The 25,592-nt window shown below is 47.5% G+C and overlaps 1 protein-coding gene across 1 annotated transcript in view; it reads left to right on the top strand.

Moving 5' to 3' along the window:
- LOC142578263 (acid-sensing ion channel 4-A-like) overlaps positions 1 to 25,592 on the top strand; it is a gene marked incomplete at its 3' end in the record, with an annotated part of 45,639 nt that overhangs the window by 1,994 nt on the left and 18,053 nt on the right. Inside the window, exons 2-6 of the mRNA XM_075687664.1 lie at positions 1,734 to 1,846; positions 3,843 to 4,006; positions 5,610 to 5,738; positions 6,934 to 7,042; positions 7,561 to 7,645. Coding sequence (XP_075543779.1) covers positions 1,734 to 1,846; positions 3,843 to 4,006; positions 5,610 to 5,738; positions 6,934 to 7,042; positions 7,561 to 7,645 — 600 coding nt within the window. The remainder of the gene's footprint in view (positions 1 to 1,733; positions 1,847 to 3,842; positions 4,007 to 5,609; positions 5,739 to 6,933; positions 7,043 to 7,560; positions 7,646 to 25,592) is intronic.

The raw sequence follows: 25,592 nt of genomic DNA, 5'->3' as shown, positions 1-25,592 counted from the left end.
GAGTGAATAAACTTTATTGTAGGTCCGGCGAGGACGCGAACTCGTCGCGCACCCGGCTAGTCCCACGTCGGGACCGGCAGGTCTAGCCCACCGGCCCGGTCGCGGGCACGCTGGACGGCCAGGACATGCCTTTCTAGAGCGGGGCTACGCAAAAGCGAGTTCCACTCCTCCTTGATGAACTTGGGGTATGTCGACCCACACTCCCACAGCATGTGCGCTAGAGTGGAGGTCTGGCCGCAGGAGGGGCAGGCGTCGTCGCGATACACGTCCGGGTAAGCCTCGTGGAGAACGGACAGACACGGATACGTACTGGTCTGCAGAGGCCTAAGCGAAACGGCTTGCGCCCTATTCAACTTGGGGTGAGGGGGTGGAAAGACACTTCTAGACATGTAGAAGAATTTAATAAGCTCGTTGTGAGTAGCGGGAGCCTCCCTGTGGCCGTAGGGATTCTTGTAGAGGAAGCGCGGTCGGTGGGAACAAGCAGACGAAGAGGGAGTACATCTCTCTTGATTCGGTGCGAAGTGAGACAAAAAACACGTGTGTTTTATTATTTCTCTAAACTTCAATTCGTCAATTCAAGCAACAGAACACACAAATAGCGGTTGTTGTCTTGAATAATTCTCGAAGTCACGTGTATCCACGAGTGACGTCACACTGCGGACACAACTACGTAGGCGCAGGAACATGACTACGTCACCGTGCGGTTTCGGGCGCGGTCGCCGTGGGGGAAAGGGAAAACGGCGTTCGGATTCAAATTTTAGACCTTTCCGCGACGCGTAGCGATGCAATTCTTTGCAAACACGATCGTTAGCGCGCATTGTATGCCCTGCGCTTGTCAGCTCAAAATGGCCAGACCTGGTGAGGGGCGCTTTAAGGAACACCAAGTGGGCGAAATTACTCCTGAACCCTCCTCTCTATACACGGCCTTTCTCATAGTCTTATTGTTGCTTAAATTTAACCTAATCAATTGACTGTCCGGTCGATGACAGTATTTATTTGCACGTATCTCGCTGGCTTACGAGGAACTAATATACTTCGAGCACTTGCCATTTCCGATCCTAGGGTGTCTCAATACCGCGTCTGTAGATCATATAGGTACCATATTCGATCCGGCCCAGCGCTGCCATCTACTGGCCTTGCGGTATGTTTGAAGTTTGTTGGTTCAAAACCTGGGCTCTCTTGCTATAGTCGGAACATATTTATAGAAGCTCAGAAACCCCAGCCCTGCGTGTATAGCTGATGTTGTCGGTACATATAGAACAAGAAAAAAAGAGGTTATCTTGTATTGTGTGCTCATAACAAACCTTGAAAAGTGCTGCGGAATGCTTATGCCGTGAGCGCCTTCCCATTTTGTAGCCGGCGACATTCCTCACAAGAGCTGTTATCTTCCTACGAATTGAGATAAATTCAGAAGTGTTTTTATAATTTATTATGATGTGCGCTATTGCTTTTCTCAGTTGCAGTTCCGTTTCCTCAGTGAAGTCTCGGAGTCGGCAAAGCTTACCTTTTCGAGAATGTTTGTTGGCGCGGGTAACTAACACAGCATTCAAGCGATAAGCCACCCCAAGTCGACCGGAGCTCTATTTTTCCTTAAGTTGACCCTGAGCATCTTTCTTTCTCCTTTGAGCATTGCTAAGAGGTGCCAGGGTACGAGCGAGGAAATGGCAGGTGCTGGGAACAAATAACAAGAAGCCAGATGTCGTTTGCTGACCGTGTAATGTGTGGACTTGCAGCCATTCCATCCTGCGTGTCGAAGCGTACCCTTCACCTCGATACGGACTCTGCCAGACGATCCGCTTGGCCAATGATTCCATGCGAAAAGTTCGGAAGACGGGTCCCACTTTGGGTAAGAGAGAGAGAGAGAGATTAACTTTATCCTGTACAAACGGCTTATAGCGTTCCCCATGACTGTTACTCAAGGCTGATGTGTTACCAGCGACGACTTTGGGTAGGAGCCATGGCGAGCACTATACAGAAGGAAATAGCCCTCAGTCGAACATCAACTGAATGAACCATTCAAATTCATTTTGTCCTTATCATAGGTTTCTACTGCTTTCCTTGGCTAGTTTTAAAAATGTATTCTTTTTTTTCGTAGCGTCTCGTTCCACAGTATGCTGCTGAGCTTTTTATTGCGCCTGTAATTAAATTTTCTGCCCTTCGTCGTGTTCACGCGGGCATTGCTGTTATGCATCGGTTTTCCGCTTCTGTCAAGTTAAAAGCTTTTTTTTTTTTTATCAACACCCCGCCATACGCATTCTTGAAATTGAAACTCAAGTTCAACAAAATATTACAGCAGGGCGGGGCCTCCTCTTTGTGAATAAACAAATTGTGCATGCCGTGGTTTCCTTGAAAGAAACAATCGATTGAAGTTCCTTCAACTTAATTCACCTGAAATCTGACACAACTGAAGTTCACAACCCGAATGTGTCTAGAGCCTCTCTCTGCGTATAAGAGCAGCAAATTTTATTTTGTCAGATGGCCGATAGAATGCCAAATGTAGACCATTCACTCTTTCCTAGAAGAAACTGCAAGTAAAGTAGCATCGCCAAGGGAAATTACACGTAATACGGATTAACTGGGGCGACAACATCTAATTTGTACATTTTCGTAAGCCAAACTTGTGACAAACTCTACAACGCGTATAGAAAAATTGACATTCTTCAAAACTCATGCCCGTGCCAGGTCATAAACGGGCACCGCGTGGCACTTGGAGAGGTTCTTAACTTTAAAATACCATATTTACTCGTGTAAGGCCCACACTTGCTGTTCCCCTGTCAAGGTTTTAATAACCAGGTAGTTCTAAAAAAAAAGAACTAATTGCGACGGTAAAATCGATCTTATTGTTTTTAGAGCGCCAGCAGAGCATAAAATTTGCTTACAAACTTTTGTTCACTGTTCTGCTCCATTAAAATAACATTCATTTGAAATTTGAAAGCCGCAGATGCGTTTCGCGTTCACGCATCACGCAAGCGCGATATTCGTCGCAGCTCACCATGTAAATAGCGCATACCACGCACACGCTTTTGGTCCAACGACACTGTCAGTTTAGGCTGTGCTGCGCAAAATCACTTTGGAACTTTATTGGCCTTATGCCCGCACCGGGGTCTTACGCCGTTCCGTCCAACGAGGGTACACACGAACTTAGTATAGGCGTTCGCAATAGTTGCTGGTTGATCACCCGCGAACTCAAACACCGCTTCACGAACGTGGCCACTAAGCCTGACCGTGCATGTGATCGGGCACCAAGCCAGCCCGTGCTCGACCACCGGTACAAGTATTTTAACGGTGAACTTACCACAACGGCTTGCCGTCCGCCCAACTTGACGGCTAGGCCTAACAAGCACCGGTTCATCACAGTCGATGGCCAAAGTTGCGGTTTGGGTTCGGTTCGCCCTCAGTTACTCCAGCGCTTCCGTACGGGATTCGGTGATGGCGATAATGCCACAGTTGGCAGGAAAATTAGAGCCATCTAGTAGCGGCTTGGGGAAATAAACCGGCACGTTGGTATGCACGTGACGCTCATTGAAGGTTTTTCTCAATATTTTCCACACTGCAAGGCGGAGATGCGAGTCTTACTCGAGGGAGGATCTTACAAGAGTAAATATGGTAACTCATATGCTCGCGCGCATTCATTACATACAAGGTTCAAGGGGCAGCGGAAAACAAATGCCCTTCGCCGCTCGCTGTTAGCAAATATTCATCCAAGTTTATTAATTATTATAATTTCTGCAATATTTCGTTTCTAACAATTTCTGGTGTATCATAGCTTCGAGGAGTACATGACACCCAAGTAAGTGTGCATGCTTACCTTAATGTGGGACTTCTTGTTACGTTCGTTGCAGGAATGCGCTTAACCCTGAACATCGAGCGCAGCGAGTACCTGGACATAATCTCGCCCGAGTTTGGAGCTCGGATTCTGATTCACCCGCTGGGCACGCTGCCCAGCCTTGAACGGGGTGGAATAACACTGACACCTGGGAGCAAGAGCTACATCAGCATAAGAATGGTATTACTCTCTCTCGCATTTCTTTACCGCGTCAAGCTAAAGTTCTGGCGCCATATGGCTAAGGGAGGTTTAGCTTGTCCGTAAACGTATAGCCCTTTGCGAAACGCAGGGCTATTGGAGACGTAAACGGGAGCGGTCGTCCTGGTGGCGCTACCCGATGGCGCAAAATTTAAGCAGAGACAGAGTTATTATTGCAGTAACTGTATATTCTATACATAGCTGCTGGTGTAAATTTTCGGCAGCGACGTATTCGTTAACACGCGCCCTCCGTTTTCTTTTATTTTTGTCTGCTTCGAAAAGAATACTCATTTAACACGAAAATGTGTCTAACGTGCTTTGGTTAGAGAAATTGTCACAGGAGAGTGCTTACCAGCGTTACTGCTGCAGTTTTCGGACTTGCGATCACTGGTGCTTGGGGCTCACTCTCTTCCTCTTTTTGTTCCCATTTTCCTTTACCCACAGTGTAGGGTAGGAAACCATATGCTCGTCTGGTTTACCTTCCTGGCATTCCTATCTTTCATTTCTCTGGCTCTACGGGCCTCTCGGTTTCGTCACGGTGTTAATGTGTAGCTGCAACAAAAAATTATGCAGAAACCATCGAAGCTGATTATCGTAATAAGCGAATAGCTTTCTGAGACCGCTGATTTAATTATCCATGCAACTTTGTGGATCACTGAAATTCATCGGAGGGACCAGCAAGACTATGAAATTGGACTTCAGTAGTGTATCGGGTGAAAAAAGCACGATGTAGTAGTGTGTAATGCTTTTGTATGAGTGAAGGCAAAGATTTCTAGCAGGTCAATCAAAGATTTCGTTTGTTCTTGTAGAAGTGTTTCTGGTCGTTGTTAAAAAACGAACTAACTTCCACTGCCCCGCCTTACTTTTCTTTTTTTTTTACTACTGCGGAAATCACGTACCTCTCTCTATACCTGGAGAGATCCAAATACGAGTGAGCGAGCGAGCGCTCGTTCGGCCATGTGGGGTAAAATGCGTGTATATGTCTTGCGATATGCGTCTGTCCCGCGCAATTTCTATGGGAGTATGCTGTGGGCAGAGAGATGCTTTGATGTGACCATAACCCGCCGCTATAGTGTTGCTCTGCTATAGGCACGAGCTCGCGGGATCGAGTCCCGGCCGCGGCATCCGTATTTCGATGGTGGCGAAATGCAAAAGCGCTCGCGTTCCGTGCATTGGGGGCACGTTAAAGATCGCCTGGTGGTCAAAATTAATCCGGAGTCCCCCACTACGGCGTGGTTTCGGCACGTGAAACACCAGAATTCGTTCATGCATGTGACCATAAGTGTCCGCACCTAATGACACACACATTATCCGAGCTATTGATACAACATTCACTTAGCGAGCAAGTTATTTTCCCTTAAATTGCATCATGGCCGTTGCTTCAACAAATGCACGTATGAGGGCAGTACGATACGCGCTGAGCAGTCACGAACAGATAGACAACAGTCCCCAAACTTATCAAATGTTACCGCAATGCCCACCCGGTGCCATTCCAGCTTGGCTACTTGACTTGTTAATTCGCTTTAACAGTGAAAAGAATGGAGTAATTCTTCTTTTTTAGTTCACTGCATGCTACTGTGTGCAGCGCAAGATCGAGAGGCTGCCTGAACCATATCGTGGATGCAGCATGAGTTTCGACGATAGCAGGATCACGCCGTACCTCCGCAGAGTGGGCCTCGACGACCTGATTCAACGCTCCATCTACACGTTCGACGTAAACAAGGATTTCATTTTGTTGCCTTTTCACTGTCAGGATAGTTTCATGCTTTACTTGTGAAGGTTGAATGGTGCAGACCGATATGAGGGTGCGCACAGACGTACAGTACATGTGTGACATCAAAGGCACTTAGAAGAACGGCCCGTACGTGTCCCTGTCGAGCCGCAAAGGGCATGTCAATCATCGTGAAGGACTGTAATAAGAGACAAGAAATTTCGGTCAGGCTTTTAGTTAGGCCTGTAACTGTCGAAAAACAAAATGTCGCAGTTCAAAGAATTGACAGCGATAGCAAGGTACTTGATATTACACGAAGTAATGGTAAGATTTATGTACAGTATAAATTGCAACACGTAATGATATCGCCTACCAACGCATGGCGCCTCGTGCCCGAAGGCTCGCATGAAGAGAGTGAACTCGATGACTGCGAGCACTTGCGGTCCCAACACTGCAGCGTGATGCGAAGCGTCGGCAGCGGGCAGAGCGCACGTGCTCGCGTCGAGCGTTCCGTGTTGCCGCTGCTCCTTACTGGTGCGCGCCTTCGAAACTCGGCACATCACGTGGTCTCCAATACGGGGCACGCATAAACACGGTGCGGCGCCAGCCTTATCGGCCCGCTCTCGACGACGCGCATGCTCGCCCTCGCACCTGCAGCCGGTCACGTGACCTTTCACACACACGGTGTGTGTGAACCACGAGTGCGCCGTAGAATCCAGCACAGCGAAATGGCGCCAATGGCAACGGCCGGGAACTCGAATGTGGTGTCCGTATAATTGATATCGCAATAGTAAGCGCGCCCAGTGCCCAGGTTTGCAATAGGCACACGGACACACTTGTCTGAGACAGAACTTCATTTTCAGGCAACTTGCTTGTGCTGGCCGAACACACGCTCTGTTCTTCATATGCTATCGGATGACAGCTTCAAACCCGCAAAAGTTGTTGTTGTGCGTGATTTTAAAGCAAAAATAAATAGGTTAACAGTGCTACACATTTGTCACTCGCGGAAAAGCTTGCTGCATGCTATCTCCCTCTATTCTGCTGCCCCATTCCCTTTAAAGAGGGATCAATAAAGTTTTCCATCATCATCATCATCTGAAAGCTTGCCGTTTTGTCTTCCGCTCATTTTTACAAGCGCTCTGTGTGCGTATTCTTTCTTCAGAAGTGTCTGTGATTTCTGTTCTTCCTTGTTCTACAGTTCTGCCAGACACTGTGCCGCGAAGCGGCACTTCTTCGAACATGCGGTTGCCTCGACGAACTTTCGACTTCGGGAAGGGCCCCTTGCGACCTTTGCAACGTCACTCAAGGTAAGCTGCGATGATAATCATTTTCTTTCAGCGCGTATATCGTGCGCAGCACGACGTTACACAATTTTTCTTAAGAAAATCTGCTGCTGCTTAAGAAAATCCGCTGTGCTATGTGCTCTCTCTCTCTCTCCTCCCATCTTTCATCCCCCCATCCCGCTCCCATTTGTAGGGTAGCAAACCGGTTAGACTAAACTGGTTAACCTCCCTGCCTTCCTTCTCCACTTTTTCCTCCCTTCCTTCCTTAAAAAAATCAATAAATGCCAGCTTGAGTTACGACTGCGTGACACACTGGCGCGCAAACATGGTAAACATTAGTGTGATGTTCCGTAACCGCGTCTCCCTGCACACGGATTTTATACACAACGTAGAGCAAATGGGCAGTTTTAGATCGCTAACAGTGACGGATAACCAGAAAGGGGAAATATTAGAACGTTAACCACCACATCTCGTTTCGTGTTATCACTATTCTGAGTTACGTTTCATAGAATCCAGCTAATGGGCCGCAAATCCGTTTACAGCTCGGTGCCGTACACGTTACCTGCGTTCCTACACGTCCTCCAGCGGAGGCCAGCAGTGCAAGGCGCTCTGCCTTCCCGAATGCGTGTAAGTGAATCTTTGCGCTCGTTTTTTTTTTGTCTCTATATTTATTGTTTACAGGCTATGGCGGTGGTGGGTGTTATACAGGCTTGTCTACAATATAGAAGGGAGTCGCAAGTCGTTCCACCTGAGCGGCTGTTTACCTGCACACAAACGCGATTCACGAAGTGACCTGAAAATTGGCATCGTGAAAGAACACGAGTTGAAGATCGAGCACTTGCAACAACTCTGGGTCCTCCGAGAACATTAAACGTTGAAAGCCCCCCGTCCAATTCTTTATCGGGGAGTGCCCAAAACGTTTCGTGAACTCAGGCCCCTGTTGTTCTCGAGGGAAGCGGTCGGTTGCTACATGCGCAGCTATAGTTTCTCTATAGTAGCTGAAAATCAGAAAACAGGAGCTGAAAGCACTGAACGTCTGTTCTTTCGCAAATATCTAATTGCAGTAGCAAGGTGCTAGAGCATATTCGAGGAAACAGATATCCACATGCTTGCGGCGCATGCCGTATGCAGCGGCAGTTTGTTGCGATTGAATTATTTTGCCTACGCATGTGGACTTGGCATGACGGAATTTACGAAAATCTACAAATTTTTCTCCTGTGGAAATCAAGATTTGGCGAATACTGCATCAATGAGCAGAAATTGGCTACACACACATTGCATAACATTACTACACTACATTGCATAAACGGCGTTTTGTTAACAGATCAACTGGAACGCCAATGCATTTCTCCGAAAAGTTCGGGAATTTCTATCTCGAAACTGGTGTCACCTTGAAAATTCGTCCCAAGTGGATCCGCCTTGCGAACTCCACGGCTTTAATTTCTAAGTTGCAATATGGGCCATAATGTAATTAGTTTAAAATTTAATAAGTGAATGTTTATTAATTCGTTGGTTTTGCATCTCAATCGTTTGTGCAGGTATTGTCCACTGCTTCGAGTAGACCAGCTCATGAACTAGAATTGTGAAATCTGCCACAGGCAACTTTTTAAAAAGATTTTTGAAAGTGTTTGCTGAAACACCCTATATATATATATATATATATATATATATATATATATATAATTGGGCGCCAATTTCCAATTCCAATATCCAATTTGGGCGCCAATGTGGAATAGGTGCGGTCTCGATAGCAGGCCCCAGTCCTGGCCGGCCGCGCCCAAGAGCGCCCAGCCGAGCCTCGAACCGCCGCTCGCGCTCCCTAGTCCGTTTTTCCTGTTGGCTCCAATGCCAGAGTTCCCATAACACACAAACACACACACACACACACACACACACACACACACACACACACACACACACACACACACACACACACACACACACACACACACACACACACACACACACACACACACGCGCACACACACACACACACGCACACACACGCACACGCACACACGCACGCACACGCACGCACGCACACGCACATACGCACGCACACACGCACACACACGTGTGTGTGTGTGTTCAAAGAAATTATATCAATGAAATATTGGAATGTTTGCAAAGCCACGAAGCGGTGCGTTCTATAGCCGAATTGTACTAAAGCTGGCACGCAATAGAATCGTGCACTCTTATAATATCAAGCAATGTACGCAATAGCAGAGGCAGGAGAAGTGCTGGCTCATATCCAGCTTTTCTGGACACGTACCAACTAGCGCCCCAAGCGGCCCCGGCACGAAGCTAGCGCGTTTTCAATGGAACGAGCGGGTTTTTCGCGAATAACAAAAGCTGCAGGTCGATTATCAAAAAACGCAGTTGACAGACGTGTTCTGGAAGACAATCCACACGAGCCAAGTGCAGTGATCACCCTATGGCACGTAAGAATTTTGTTCCCACAGCGGTTAAAGATTTAGCAATGGAAGCCTATGGAAACGACGAAAATTTGTACTCCATTTTCGAGGCAAGAACCGCGGCTGTGATTACACTACGGCTTCTATCGCAATACGCAGTGCAGCGTATGTAGTCCGGAGACTCAGCTTTCGACTGATGCCTAGCTCGACTCTCCACACACGGTGTAACACTGTTCCCAAAAGCGTTTTTTGTAACACTGTCGTGAAAATTTACGTGGTGTCTATAAAAAGACGTTCGTACGCCTGCGCGAACCGTTGGAAGCCGTGGCCGAGCGGTAGAATTGCGCGCACCTTTAGTCACGCTTCGCGGTGGCCGCGGTTCGATTCTCGCTTCGGTCTTCTTTTTTTTCCGCATAGGACCTAGTTTTGTAGTCTCTCACTAGATGGCATAAACACAAAACCCAACATTTGCTTTCGGTTCTGGTTTTTCAGCGGCGCAGTTTTTTTTTACAGCCGCATAGGACTTAGTTTTATAGTCTCCCACCAGATGGAAGAAACACAAAACTCATGATTTGCTTTCGGTTCTGGTTTTCCAGTCGTTCTCTTGAAATATTATGTTTTCTATTTTTCCTTCCTAAAACACAGCAATGTTGTGTTCATTTGTTAGGTCATCGCATTTATGAAGGCTTTATTCATTGGACATCATAACTAGAAGCTTGCGCAAAGCTTTGTGCTACGCAAAAAAAAAAAGAGCTTTCGTGCTCTGTAGCGTGGCACCTGGGAGAACAAAATGGCCATTCTTATTGCGTCCTTCTGGAAGGTGCGTTTTCTTCGACTTTCCCATGTCTTTAATACTCCGAGCGAATGAGGTCAACCTGGGCCACAATGCCACCCGGTGGCCAGTGCCATTCCTACGCAACATTCGTGCGGAACAAAGTGTCTGCTAAGCTGAGTCGCTGCCCGAACGTTAATTATTTCTAAAGATTCATCCAATTAAGAAATGCACCAAATAGGAGATGTGCAGCGTGTGGATTAATAGCTACTGGTAATGTGTCCCCTACAGCCAAGTGGTATGAATCCGTAGGTGTGGCCGTAAAAAAACAATTTGAATAAATGTCCCGTGCTGTGTCTGCCCCGGTCGCTCTACAGAGAAGCTAGCTTGGCTAGCCGTCAGTATTTAGGATAAACATATGGCGTCACTCGTTCGGTGCAGTTGCTTTTAATGCGAAGCATTCTTTGATGAGTGCCCCAGTGATCTGGTAGCAAAATCGGGCGAAATCGTGTCTGTAACGCCAAAAAACTTGACGCATTTCCCATATGAATACATAGGTCTTTATAAAAGGGGGTGTGGTGGCCAACTTGAAATTGGAAGTGGCGTCAGCACAAATTTGGCCGTGATACAGGGATTGGTCAAGTTGAATGTGGTAGTGATATGGGAGTGGCCCAACCTAAATTTGGGGTGAAATGGTAGTGAGCCAAGCTGAATGTGAGGCTGATATGGGGGTGGCTCAACCTAAATTTGAGGTGATATAGGGGTGGGTAAGCCTAAGTTTGGGGGAATATGGGGGGTGGGCCATCCTGGATTTGGGGAGGATACGGGGGTGGGAGAACCTAAATTTGGGAGAAATATGGGGGGTGGGCCACCCTAACCATGGGGCTGATATGGGGCTGGGTGAAGCTGAATCGGGGGTGATACGGGGGTGGGCTAAACTAAATGTGGGAGTGATTTGCGGTGGGCCATCCTAAATTTGAGGTGATAGAGGGCTGGGCTAGGCTAAGTTTGGGGCTGATATGGGGGTGGGCGAACCTGGATTTGGGGATGATATGGGGGTGGGCCAACCTAAATTTGGGGCTGACATGGGGTCGGGCTAACCTAACCATGGGGGTGATGCGCGGCTGGGCCAAGCTGAATTGGAGGGTAAAATATGGGTGGACTAACCTTAGTTGGTGGGCGATTTGCAGTGGGCCATCCTAAATTTGAGGTGATCGAGGGTTGCGCCAGCGTTAGTTTGGGGCTGATATGGGGATGGGCCAACCGAGATTTTCGGTTGGTATTGGAGTGGGCCAATCTAAATTTGGTGGTGTTGTGGAGGCGGGCCAATCTATATTTGGGGGTGATCCTACCTAAATGTGGGAGCAATCTCGGGGTCGGCCAATCTGAATTTGGGGGCGATATGGGGGTGGGCCAACCTAAATTTTGGGATGCGTCGGCTCGAAATTTGGAGGACGATTTATGGAAATTCGTCTGTGGACCAACTTGAAAATTAGGGGTGGCCCAATTGAAATTCGGGTTTAAGCCAACTTGAGGTTTAAGGCTGGGCAAAAAGAAAATAGGGCGTGGCCGACTAAACTTGAGGGTGGGCCAATTTAAATTTGAGGGTGTGCCAACTTGAAATTTGAGTGTGGGCCTACTTATTGTTTGGGGTGGGCCAATTGAAATTTGGGGGCCTGTTTACGAATAGTTAGACAACACCAGTGGTGTTTCTGCATATTTTTCATCATCGCAAAGTACGTACGTCTATACTTGTTACCTATATCCCTCAAGGTGAGCTACCACTCGAGCCTTCCCAGCCCACTGAGCTAATGATGTCATGGGTGTGCTCTCATCGTGACGACTGCGACGTTCAATGTGGAGATCCACAAAAACAAATCGCAGACCGAGCTGACCATTTTCACACCAATGACATCGCTAACACTACTCGCTCGTGCTAGACGCAACACAAGCTTACAACGATCATAATTAAACTTTCAATCGCACGCTAGTCGACACGTTCTCAGTGCAGAATTTCGTCAATCATCTGGATAGAAACCATGCTGGATGTTTCACTGTTATGTTGGGCCGTTTTTCACGAAAGCCTTTCCCACAAAGACAATACATTTTTGAGATTGACGAGGCAAGCTAGTACATAACTCATACGAAGCAAACGTATAAAGGCCCCGCAGGGGCGTCTGCGTCAGCAGGCGTTTGGTGTGTTGCGACACCACGGACCCGAGCACACGAGGGTTGGACCCTCCTGCGTGTAGCCGTGCGCGGCTTAGCCGTGTCCGGGGAAAGGGGGATCCTGGGGGTTGAGCCGATGCCGGGTGTTCGGACCTTTAAGGCCCCCCGGCGGAGGCAACACACCTCTTTGGCCTCGGCTTCGCGTAGACGGCACCCCCGGACTGACCCACACGGGGGAAATCGGCAGTCGCCTTTTCCTGTCGCTCCCTCCTCGAACCTTCGTCTTTATCTCTCACTTTTGACCTTTCCTGTCTCCTTCTCTCTTCTTTTTACTTCCTTTCTCCTGGCGGCAAGGGTTAACCCTGTGTGGCTATCCAACCTTGGGTACACCATATTCGGTTATAGTGACGGCGTACGACTGGCGTCGTGCAGACTTGTACGCAAGCTCTGCCGCGTCCCCTCGTTGGGCTCCGTGGTGGGCGGTCGGCGCTGTTGCCGAAAGCATACACTTTTTCATGGAAACTTATTTCCCCTCCCTTACTGATCGCCCTCAGAAACGAGGGCGCACCGAAGATGTCTTCAAGTTTTTTGGACGCCAAACCCAGAACTTTCCCCGCTTCCATGTTATTCATTCCGAAAAGCCAAACAAGGTAGTGCGAAACATCTCACCATTCCTTGTTTCAAAGTCCCTAACTGATATTTTTGGTCCAGGTTACAAAGTGTCGAGGATGGCAAGCGGCGACCTCCTCTTGGAGCTCCGCGATGTAAAACAGTATGAGAAACTACCGCAACTAGTATCATTTGGAGAGACCCCCATAACAGTAACCGCGCACCGTACAATGAACACCACCCGTGGTGTTGTGTCAGATGATGATTTGCTTGAGCTCACTGAGGCTGAACTCTTGGAGGGCTTCAGCGATCAAAATGTCATAAATGTCAAAAGAATCAAGATAAGGCGCGAGGGTAAAGAAATTGCGACCAAGCACCTAATCCTCACCTTCAATTGAAGTGTCCTGCCCGAATCAATCGAGGCCGGGTACATCAAGCTCCGTGTAAGACCGTATGTGCCAAATCCCTTGAGATGTTTCAAATGCCAACGTTTTGGCCACAGCTCGCAGAGCTGCCGAGGCCGCCAAACATGTGCGAAATGCAGTGCCCTTGAACATGCAACTGAAGAATGTAAGAACTCTCTACACTGTGTAAACTGTGATGGGGATCACGCCGCGTACTCACGGTCGTGCCCCTCCTGGAAGAAGGAAAAAGAAATTGTAACCATAAAAGTAAAAGAGAATATATCGTTCAAAGAGGCACTAAGGCGGGTAGCATACCTGCCAAAGAAAAGCTTTGCCGAAGTGGCGCGTCAGGGGGCAGCGTCACAACGGACTCCGGCGGCTGTCCGACCCACAAGCAGTGAGTCGGCAGTCACGCCATCTGCCCCCGCGACGGTTGCAGCTAGCGCTGCTCCGTCAACCGAGGAGAAGGAACCATCGACCCCGAAGGTGAGCGCAGCCGAGGCTGCCTCAACTTCCCAGGTCCCTTCCTGTGCTGGCAACGGCCGGCGTAGCCAAATCCCTCTGGGAGCCCCATCGACCTCCGGACTGGTGGGCGCAGGGGTCTTGCCCTCCAAGGCGGGACTCCCTCTGAAAACTTCCCGCTCTCAAGAGCACGTGTCCGGCGCCTCACTAGAGGCAATGGACACTACACCCATCCTCAAGGCGCACCAAGCGCCTAAGGAGCGGCGAGGCTCCCTCGAACGCTCCAGAAAGAACAAAACCCCTATTACAGGGCCTCGAAAGGGCTCTGTAATCTAAAGCATCCCGTCCGATTCCGTAAACACAGCACCAATTTATTTTAAATATGGATACACAAATCATTCAATGGAACATTAGAGGTCTCCTTACAAACCTTGATGATTTGCAAGAACTCATCCACAAACATAATCCAAAAGTGCTGTGTTTACAGGAAACACATTTAAAATCCAGACACGCAAACTTTCTCCGTACGTATGTTACGTTTCGCAAAGATCGCGATGATGCCATCGCATCATCGGGTGGTGTTGCGATTCTCACTCATAAAAGTATAGCATGTCAACCTTTACAGCTTCGAACGCCCCTTGAAGCAGTGGCGGTGCGAGTTGTTCTGCTAAACAAACTCATCACTATTTGCTCGCTTTATATACCCCCGCATTACAAATTAACTAAACATGAATTTCAGTCCTTTATAGATGAACTGCCAGAACCCTATGTTGTTCTTGGCGACTTCAATGCGCACAGCTCCCTGTGGGGCGACTCTCGTATAGATGCGCGAGGTCGTCTTGTTGAACAGTTCCTTTTTTCTTGTGGTGCGTGCCTTTTGAATAAGAAGGACCCGACATATTACTCTCTAGCAAACAGAACCTTTTCTTCAATCGATCTCAGCATAGTTTCTCCTTCTATTCTGCCTGAACTTGAATGGGAAGTTACAAAGAACCCTTATGGAAGCGATCACTTCCCCATACTACTAAGAACACCTCAAGAAAACGAATATCCACCACAGGCACCTCGGTGGAAGATTGAGACAGCTGATTGGGACAAATTTCGAACTCTTACTGGTATCGCATGGCATAACATCTCCTCGTTAGAAATTGATGCTGCTGTGGAGTATTTTACAGCCTTTATAATAGATGCCGCTTCTAAATGCATATTACAAGTAAATGGCCTCTCGTGCAAACGGCGCGTCCCGTGGTGGACCGACGATTGTAGGATCGCACGTAAAAAACAGAACAAAGCGTGGGGTTTGCTACGCGCTTCTCCCACTGCAGAAAATCTTATCAACTTTAAAAAAGTAAAATCCGAAGGCAGGCGAACCCGCCGACAGGCTAGAAGAGAAAGCTGGCAGAACTTTTTATCGGGCATCAACTCGTACACAGATGAGGCGAAAGTCTGGAACAGGGTTAGTAGGATAAGAGGGCGACAAACATACCCCCTCCCTTTGGTAAACACACAAGGCGAAACTCTGCAAGACCAGGCAGATTCACTTGGGGAGCACTTTGAGCGTGTGTCGAGCTCAATCAATTATTCCAAGTCCTTTCTTAAACATAAAGAAATAATAGAACGTAAGCCAATCATACGAAAATCCAGGCAGAATGAACCGTATAACCGGCCTTTCAGTATTGCCGAGTTGAAAGCTGCCTTGAACACATGCAAAAGCACTGCACCGGGACCTGACAGAGTCATGTATGACATGATCAGAAACCTACATACTGACACACAAGTTACACTACTTACACTATTCAACACTATTTGGGCTTCCGGATACCTCCCATCCACATGGAAAGAAGCGATTGTAGTCCCTGTTCTGAAGCACGGAAAAGACTCCTCCTTGGCGGCAAGTTACCGTCCGATAGCTCTAACTAATTGTCTGTGTAAGCTTTTTGAAAAAATGGTAAATCGCAGACTTATACATTTTCTCGAGGTCAACAATATGCTCGATCCTTATCAGTGTGGATTCCGAGAAGGGCGGTCGACGACCGATCATCTTGTGCGCATGGAAGGAAATATCCGCGATGCCTTTATACATAAACAGTCTTTCCTATCGATATTCCTCGATATGGAGAAGGCATATGACACGGCATGGCGTTACGGTATCTTGCGAGACCTGTCGGAAATTGGCATCCGTGGAAATATGCTGAACACAATTGAAAGCTATTTGTCAAATCGTACCTTCCGAGTAAAAGTCGGCAATGCACTGTCACGTCCCTTTACGCAGGAAACTGGTGTACCCCAGGGAGGCGTGCTCAGCTGCACTCTCTTTATCGTTAAAATGAACACGCTACGTGCTTCACTACCACCTGCCATTTTTTATTCCGTATACGTAGACGATATACAAATAGGCTTCAAATCCTGCAACCTCACAGTATGCGAAAGACAGGTACAGCAGGGCTTGAACAAGGTTTCCAAGTGGGCAGACGAAAACGGATTTAAGGTCAACCCCCACAAAAGTTCTTGTGTTCTCTTCACAAGAAAGAGAGGCCTGGTCCCAGATCCTTGTGTAGAACTGGGCGGACAACCAATCCCTGTCAACAAAGAACACAAATTCCTTGGTGTTATTCTTGACTCCAGGCTCACTTTCATACCTCACATAAAACATCTTAAAGAAAAATGTCTTAGAACAATGAACTTACTTAAAATCCTATCCCACACAACGTGGGGTAGCGACAGACAGTGTTTATTGAATATTTACAAGAGCCTAGTTCGATCACGGTTAGATTATGGTGCCGTAGTGTATCACTCTGCCGCACCGAGCGCACTTAAGATGTTAGACCCCGTTCACCATCTGGGCATCCGTCTGGCCACTGGCGCATTTAGGACAAGCCCTGTTGAAAGCCTATATGTAGAGTCAGATGAGTGGCCACTCCATCTTCAGAGAACAAACATCAGCTTAACGTATTTTCTCAAGGTTCGCTCTAATAAGGAACATCCGTGTTTCACAATCGCTAACGACTTGACGTGTGAAACACTTTTTCGTAACAGACCCTCTATGAGACTTCCTTTCTCACTGCGTGCAAGAGAACTTAGCACGGAAAAGGATGTCCCAGTTCTCGAACAACGCCTAATGCCTCCAGCTAAGCTAGTACCGCCCTGGGAGTGGCAGCTGATAGAGTGTGACACATCCTTTGTAGAGGTCACTAAACATGCGCCAGAGACACATATCAAAATGCATTTCTTGGAGCTCCAGTACAAGTACTCGTGCACAGAGTTTTACACAGACGCTTCTAAGTCGCATGCCGGGGTGTCCTACGCAGCCATCGGTCCGTCCTTCTCGGAATCCGGTGTACTGCACCCTGAAACAAGTATATTTACGGCTGAGGCCCATGCACTATTGTCGGCTGTGAAACATATCAGAAAATCAAATATTCAAAAAACAATTTTATTTACAGACTCCTTAAGTGTCGTTAAAGCCTTGAAGTCACCCTGTAAACACAGAAACCCCGCAATAATCGAGCTCTATTCCATTCTCTGTAGAGCATACATGTCTAACCAGCATGTCATTATATGCTGGGTGCCCGGGCATAGGGGAATTGAGGGTAACGTTCTAGCAGACCAGATGGCCACATCAATTTCATTGCATGCAGCTAATCCTACTGCTTCGGTCCCTGTCACAGACCTGAAGCCTTTTTTAAGAAGGAAACTGCGAAACCACTGGCAACGTAAGTGGGACGCAGAAGTACATAACAAACTGCACGTGATAAAGCCACAATTAGGTTCTTGGCCCTCCGTAACAAAATCACGGCGAACAGATGTCCTATTCTGTCGCCTCAGAATAGGACACACATTTGGCACACATAATTTTTTACTCCATGAAAATGATCCTCCGACCTGCGGTAGATGCGAGGAGAGGCTGACCGTCCTCCACGTCCTCCTGGAGTGTCGGGCAGCTGAATCTGAGAGAAAGAAGCATTTTCCCCTAGCATACCGGCAGCAGATCCCCCTTCATCCCGCAATGTTACTCGGCCCAGAACCGCTATTTGATACCAACGCAGTCCTAAGTTTCCTGAAAGATGTTGTCCTGCATGTTATTAGCCCCACATGTTCATAGCGGGTCCTCTCTTCAGAGGATACCGCTGTGATAGCTCATTCGTATAGCACGTGCCTCTAGGCCCTTGTGTTTCAAGGGCTCCGGCGAGGCAACAGTGCTCCAGCCATTTTTACCATCTCATATATTTTCAATGCTATGTCATTCTTTTACGATGGATTTTAATGTTCACAGTATTCGTCATTAGTCGTCGCCATAATTTTATATCACGTAGATTTTATGCACTTTACAGCAACTATATTTAGGCCACTTTACAGCCAAGTCACATCTCCATAATACATCGTCAACATCGCCATTGTCATGGCGCTCTTTGGCCACACCTGGCCCTTGCGCCATTAAACACCACATATCATCATCAAACGTATAAAGGGTTATAGCGATTTCTCAAAAAATATGTTAGGTAAATAAGATTTCAGATGGTATTATTTAGACCGGGCATGACAACGATTTCGTCCCGCCTGTCACAGCGCTTTCACCGAAAACCTAATCATTTTGCTCAAACGCGTTGCCCCAATACTACATGTGCTGAATGTAGAAAAGTGCGGTGCGTGGTCACAGCTTCAAAGCCAGTCTATTTTGTGTACTGTTGTTGATATTGTAGAAATGTAGAGTTTTCCTCTTCATAAGAGCACAAAAAGAAAAAAAAATATTACAGGTAGTAGCTGAGCGCAAAGTACATTGGAAGATCTGAAACCAGCAATTATTTTTAATTTGCGGGTTGGTCTTCCCTGCTGGTAGATTGCTGTCCGATGACTTCAACGAAGTTTGTTTGTGTGCAACTGCAGCAAAAACAAAGATACTACCATTTCATTGCGAGGACCTTTATGCCATTCACACGCACAATAAGGACACCAGATAATTGACACTGTCAGTTTATAAACTGATTTTGTTTTGCTAATTTCAGTGTAGCGTGGTGTCTGCGAACGGAGTATTTTCTTAGTATCAGTCCAGTGTTAGCAGTGCGAAGCAGTTCGGTCTATCATCTCCGTGAGGCCATACTAGCCATTGTAGCGCTTGACTCCAGGCCAAGTGCTAAAAACTTGGTGTGCTTCGTCCTATCCGCAGGTGGTCCATCCATTCTGTTATGGTGGCCTCCTCCTCATTTTAGCTTCACCATCGCGAGAGTGCGCAGAGAAAGGAAGCTTTCTTCACTATCAGCCCCAGCGGGGTTCCACCACTCGTAACTGCTGCAATTTGCAGCAGTTACGGCTGGGCATGCTAACTACATCCTTAGTTTCACAATGGCTCATCATAATCATCATCAGCCTGGTTACGCCCACTGCAGGGCAAAGGTCTCACCCATACTTCTCCAACAACCCCGGTCATGTACTAATTGTGGCCATGCCGTGCCTGGAAACTTCTTAATCTCATCCGCCCACCTAACTTTCTGCCGCCCCCTGCTACGCTTCCCTTCCCTTGGTATCCAGTCCGTAACCCTTAAGAGGAAGCTTTAGCTCGAGTGCTCCTATCTAAATACATGTAAAAGGAGAATTCGTTTTTTTCGGCAACCACTGCACCAAATTTGACGAGGTTTGATGCATTTAAAAGAAAAACATAAAATCTAGTGACTGTTGGTTTCGAATTTTCGAGTTAGGTAAAAATTGGCGAAAACCGAAACTTTTCAAAAAACGAAACTATCAAGTTTACAACTCCGTAACTCAACCACTAAAAATGATAATACAATTCTGTGAATGGCATCTAGTAGTACATCCAAAGCGGACAAAATCGATATGTTGCACATGAATATAAAAAAATGTATTCATAGGGAAATACAACTTTTGCAAAACCGTTGTAACCAACGTAGCAAATTCACGTAAGATGGAAAATGACATATTGAATTTGTCCGCTTTGAATGATCTAATGGATGCCGTTTACAGAACCACGATATAAATTCTTTATGCAGATCTATGAATTTGTAAACTTCGTCCTTCTATTTTTTTCAAACGGTCAAATATTTGAAAATCGTTTAAAAAAAATTCAAGCCTTAAATCGAAATTCCGCTTCCAACAGTCACTAGAATTTAACTTTTTCTTTCAAATGCAACAAATTTCATCAAAATCGGTCCAGGGGTTATCTCATAAAAACGTTTTTGCGTTTTACATGTATTTGAATAGGCCGCGTCGGAGTTGGGCCCGAGCTAAAGCTTCCTCTTAATGACCATCGGTTATCTTCCCTCCGCAATACATGTCCTGCCCATGCCCATTTCTTTTTCTTGATTTCAACTAAGATGTCATTAACTCGCGTTTGTTCCCTCACCCAATCTGCTCTTTTCTTATCCCTTAACGTTACACCTATCATTCTTCTTTCCATAGCTCGTTGCGTGGTCCTCAATTTGAGTAGAACCCTTTTCGTAAGCCTCCAGGTTTCTGCCCCGTAGGTGAGTACTGGTAAGACACAGCTATTATATACTTTTCTCTTGAGGGATAATGGCAACCTGCTGTTCATGATCTGAGAATGCCTGCCAAATGCACCCCAGCCCATTCTTATTCTTCTGATTATTTCCGTCTCATGATCCGGATAAGCCGTCACTACCTGCCCTAAGTAGATGTATTCCCTTACCACATCCATTGCCTCGCTACTTATCGTAAACTGCTGTTCTCTTCCGAGACTGTTAAACATTAATTTAGTTTTCTGCAGATTATAATTTAGACCTACCCTTCTGCTTTGCCTCTCTAGGTCAGTGAGCATGCATTGCAATTGGTCTCCTGAGTCAATAGGCAATAGTCAAAGCAATATAGCGAATCGCAAGTTACTAAGGTATTCTCCATTACCCTTTATCCCCAATTCTTCCCAATCCAGGTCTCTGAATACCTCCTGTAAACACGTTGTGAATAGCATTGGAGATATCGTATCTCCCTGCCTGACGCCTTTCTTTATTGGGATTTTGTTGCTTGCTTTATGGAGGACTATGGTGGCTGTGGAGCCCCTATATATATCTTTCAGTATTTTTACATACGGCTCGTCTACACCCTGATTCCGTAATGCCTCCATGACTGCTTAGGTTTCGACAGAATCAAACGCTTTCTCGTAACCAATGAAAGCTATATGTAAGGGTTGGTTATATTCCGCACATTTCTCTATCACCTGATTGATAGTGTGAATATGATCTATTGTTGAGTGGCCTTTACGGAATCCTGCCTGGTCCCTTCTTGACAGAAGTCTAAGGTGCTCCTGATTCTATATGCAATTACGTTAGTAAATAGTTTGTACGCAACGGACAGTAAGCTGATCGGTCTATAATTTTTCAAGTCTTTGGCGTCCGCTTTCTTATGGATTAGGATTATGTTAGCGTTCTTCCAAGATTCCGGTACGCTCGAGGTCATGAGGCATTGCGTATATAGGGTGGCCAGTTTCTCTAGAACAATCTGTCCACCATCCTTTAACAAATCTGCTGTTACCTGGTCCTCCCCAGCTGCCTTCCCCCTTTGCATATCTCCCAAGGCTTTCTTTACTGCTTCCGGCATTACCTTTGGGATTTCGAATTCGTCTAGACTATTTTCTCTTCCATTATCGTCGTGGGTGCCACTGGTACTGTATAAATCTCTATAGAACTCCTCAGCCACTTGAACTGTCTCATCCATATTAGTAATGATATTGCCGGCTTTGTCTCTTAACGCATACATCTGATTCTTGCCAATTCCTAGTTTCTTTACTGTTTTTAGGCTTCTTCCGTTCCTGGGAGCATGTTCAATTCTATCCATATTATATTTCCTTATGTCAGCTGTCTTACGCTTGTTGATTAACTTCGAAAGTTCTGCCAGTTCTGCGCGTGCTGCCACAATGGCTATCGCGCGCAGAAAAAGTAGAGCTGTGGTCGCTATCACTACCACGAACCCATGTCAATGCAGATGTAAGTACCTGGAGGGGCTGGGCATGCTAACTTCTGCGCTACGACCCGCCGCCGCCACCTCAGATTTTCTATGCATACCTGCTTCTTGTTTCTATTGCACACGCATGCAGGACAAACGCGGATAAGTAATTGGATTAGATTGGGAAAACGTTTATTGAGCCTGCAGTAAAGCGCGAAGGCGCGCTTCGGGCGTGACCTACGTCGTCATCGTGGTGGTGTTAGGAATGGCCGTACGGGGTGGCAACGTGCCAGCTTTCAGCCCGCAGCACCTGTTCCAATCCCACCAGACAGGGCGCACTTCAGAGAACTGCGGATGACCGGCAGCCACGTGGCGCGCGGTCAACTCAGGAATGTGGTACTCGGCTGCGCCACCCGAGACAAAGCAGAGTTCTACGAAGCCCTCTGACGTCGGCTCCGGACCCTTTTCCCCTGTGCGTGTGTGCGGCACGTGTTTGTGAGCCCTCCGCCAGAAGGGCTGGTCCACGGGGACATCGAACTATGACGTCGAGCGGAGAGCTTATAAGCAGCGTTTACCGGCTGCTAGAGCGTGCTCGTCGTCGGGAGCTGAGTGCTCGTTGTCATGCTAGAAATGTACTAGTGAGCTGTGTGCTCGTAAGCTGTTTGCTGTATGATAGTCTTGCGGGCTCCATATGGGAGTCGCGCTAAACTGCCAATGTATCTTCCTTAAAATGTTAATATGTAAATAAATCCTGCTCGCCTAGTCCTGTCGCCACAAGGTCCTCCCTACGGCTACGACTGCCGACTCTTACAGCGGGTGCTCTGCGAGGATCCCCGCTCGCCGTTGCCGGCTCACCAGGCTCCTGCCTAGCCATCGCCTCGATGACCTGCTCGACGGCCTGTAGTTGTATTTCTTGGTCTTCGCTCCACATTGCTTCCTCAAGCTGCGGCGGTATATGTCCTGAGTTAGCTTGGCTTGGATGTTTGGAGCAATCCCATAGCATGTGCTCGAATGTGGCCTTCTCCCTGCAGCACGCTCTGCACTTGTCATGGTGGTGCGATTCTGGTTACATCCTATGCAATAGCGCCGGGCTTGGAAGTGTTCTCGTTTGTAGTTACCTGAACAGCACGGCCTGCGACCTGCTGAGCCCTTTGCAGGGCGGCGGGAGAAGTCTACGGGGCAGCCGAAAGCCTTGGTCCGTTCGTTATAGGTGGTCATCCGGTCTTTGGCGCTGAAACACAGCGGGCAGCCATTGCCTTGGGCGCGGTCGGTTAATCCTCGCGCTCGGGCATGTGCCGTTTCGTTGCGATTGGCATGCTTCTCCGACGCTTGTCCTGCGTGCTCCGGGAACCACTTGATTCGAGTCCTCTTGTCGCGGTATGCCTGTCGGAGCAGGACGCGTGCCGACGTTGGGGCAATTCTTCCTTTGGCGTAGTTCCTCACCGCCTGTCTGGAGTCGCTGAGGATCATGTGGCATTCTCGGGTTACGATGGCCAGGGCGATGGCTATTTCTTCTGCTTCCTCCACTTGCTTGCTCGATGTGCTGGCAGTCGCCCGCACGGAGTCGACCACCGCGATCGCGAAGCAGTTGAGGCCGGCATATTCGGCTGCATCCACGTACCTGGCACCGCTGTCTTCCGCGGGCAGGTCCGTTAGTGCCTTGGCTATAGCGCGTCTTCTGCCTTCGTTGAATTCCGGATGCATGCTCTTCGGCAAGGGGTCAACCCGCGCGTTTGATCGTACGTGGTCGGGGACGGGGCATTTTGGTCCCTGCTGTTCATGATAACCGATGCCTAGACTGCACAGGATCTTTCTGCCGGCCTTTGTTGATGACAATCTTTCCAACTGAGCGGCTCTTTGCGCTTCGATGACCTCGTCGAGCGTGTTGTGTATGCCCAGCTGGAGGAGACGTTTCATGTTGGTAGTTTCAAGTAGACCGAGGGGTGTCTTGTAAGCCCTCCGGATTAGGATGTCTAGCTTGTTCTTTTCGCTTTTCACCCACTTGTGGAAGGCTGCCACGTACACTGGCAGAGTACGAAGGAGTGTATAAGCCTGATGAAGTTTTCCTCCTTCATGACTCCCTTCTTGGTGGTAACGCGCTTGAGCAGTCTGCTGGCATTGGACGCCTCACCCATGCTGAGGGTGATGGTGTCTTCGTTCCTGCCGAGCACTTCGATCGTCATGCCCAGGACTCGGATCTTGCTGACCGTCGGTATTGTGTTACCATCCCTGGTGCGGATCTTGATCTTTTCGTGTTTCCTTTGCTTCTTGATTCTGTGCGTTTTGATCGGTTGGTAAAGCAGGAGCTCCAACTTACTTGGGGAGCAACGCAGTCCCGTACCTTCCAAGCTTTCTTCGATCGTGTCGACTGCCGTCTGTGGCGTGGATTTTGTGCGGGCATCACTGCCACCGTCCACCCACAGCGTAATGTCGTCCGCGTATATCGTGTGCTTCAGTCCTTCAAGCTGGCGTAGTCTTTTGGCAACTTGAATCATAGCAAGAATAAATAGCATGGGTGAGATGACGGAGCCTTGGGAAGTGCCCTGGCTCCCTAATGTCTTCTCGTCCGTCTTCAGGTCGCCGAGTCTGAGCTCCGCCATCTGCCGGTGAGGATGCCTTTGAAATATTCGTACGACCTCTCGCCTAGGTTTAGATGCGATACCTGCGCGAGGATGGCAGAGTGCGTAACTTTGTCGAAGGCGCTTTCTAGGTGGAGCCCGAGGACGGCTTTGGTGTCCCTAGTTTCGCCGTCGATGACCTGATGTTTGATAAGTAAAAAATCTCAGTGCCCTCCCACTCTCTGAAGAAATACGACCCGCAAAGCTGTGTATGTGGGCCCCTCAATGGCGAACTGCACCTCCGCCGTATGTCGGCACCGCGTTGCACTGTCTTCGGGATCGGCCCACGTATGGGGAGTGCTTAATGCCTGCTTCACCTCCGCCGCTGGTCGGCCTGGCATGGCGTTACATTCGGGATCAGCCCACGTATGGGGAGAGCTGAACGTTTGCTGCACCTCTGCTGCGGGTCAGGCCGGTATTATGCTATCTTCGGGATTTTGCTCTATACGCGGACGCGATAGTGGGGAAAGTAGCCCTTAAGAGGAACCTTTAGCTCTGGTGGTCATATATAAATACATGTAAAAGGAGAACTCGTTTTTCTCCACAACCACTGCATCAAATTTTACAAGGTTTGTTGCACTTGAAAGAAATATTTAAAATCTAGTGACTGTTGGTTTAAAATCTTTTATTTGGGTCATCATTTGTTTATTCAAAATTGGCAAAAATCACAAATTTTTAGAAAACGAAACCAACTTTACAACTCTGTCTTTCGGCAATCAAAACTGATATCACAATTCTGAACATTTCATCTAACAGCACATCTAAAGCGGACAAAATTGATATAATACGCATGAATCTAAAAAAATTCAGTAATGTGGAAATGCAGCTTTTCCACAACCCTTGTTCACAACGTAACGACTTCACGTAAGATATAAATCGGCATATTGGATTTGTCCGCTTTGAATTGTCTAAAGGATTCTGTTTACATAACCGCGATATCAGTTCTTGATGCGGAGTTATTAATTTGTAAACTTCGTGCTTCTGTATTTTTCGCACTTTTGAATTTTTGAAAATCTTTTACCAGAATTCAAGCCCTAAATAGAAATTTGCGCTTCTAATAGTCACTAGAATTTACCTTTTTCTCCCGAATCCAGCAAAATTTATTAAAATCGGCCCAGGGGTTATCTCAGAAAATCGTTTCGGCGTTCTACATTTATGTGAAAAGGCCACGTCGGAATAGGGCCCGAGTTAAAGCATACTCTTAACGACTTCGTTGTA

Source organism: Dermacentor variabilis, chromosome 4 (assembly GCF_050947875.1).
Source record: "Dermacentor variabilis isolate Ectoservices chromosome 4, ASM5094787v1, whole genome shotgun sequence".
NCBI classification, from domain to species: domain Eukaryota; kingdom Metazoa; phylum Arthropoda; class Arachnida; order Ixodida; family Ixodidae; genus Dermacentor; species Dermacentor variabilis.
Note: the sequence above shows the minus strand (reverse complement) of the source record. Positions and strands in the feature narration are given on the sequence as shown.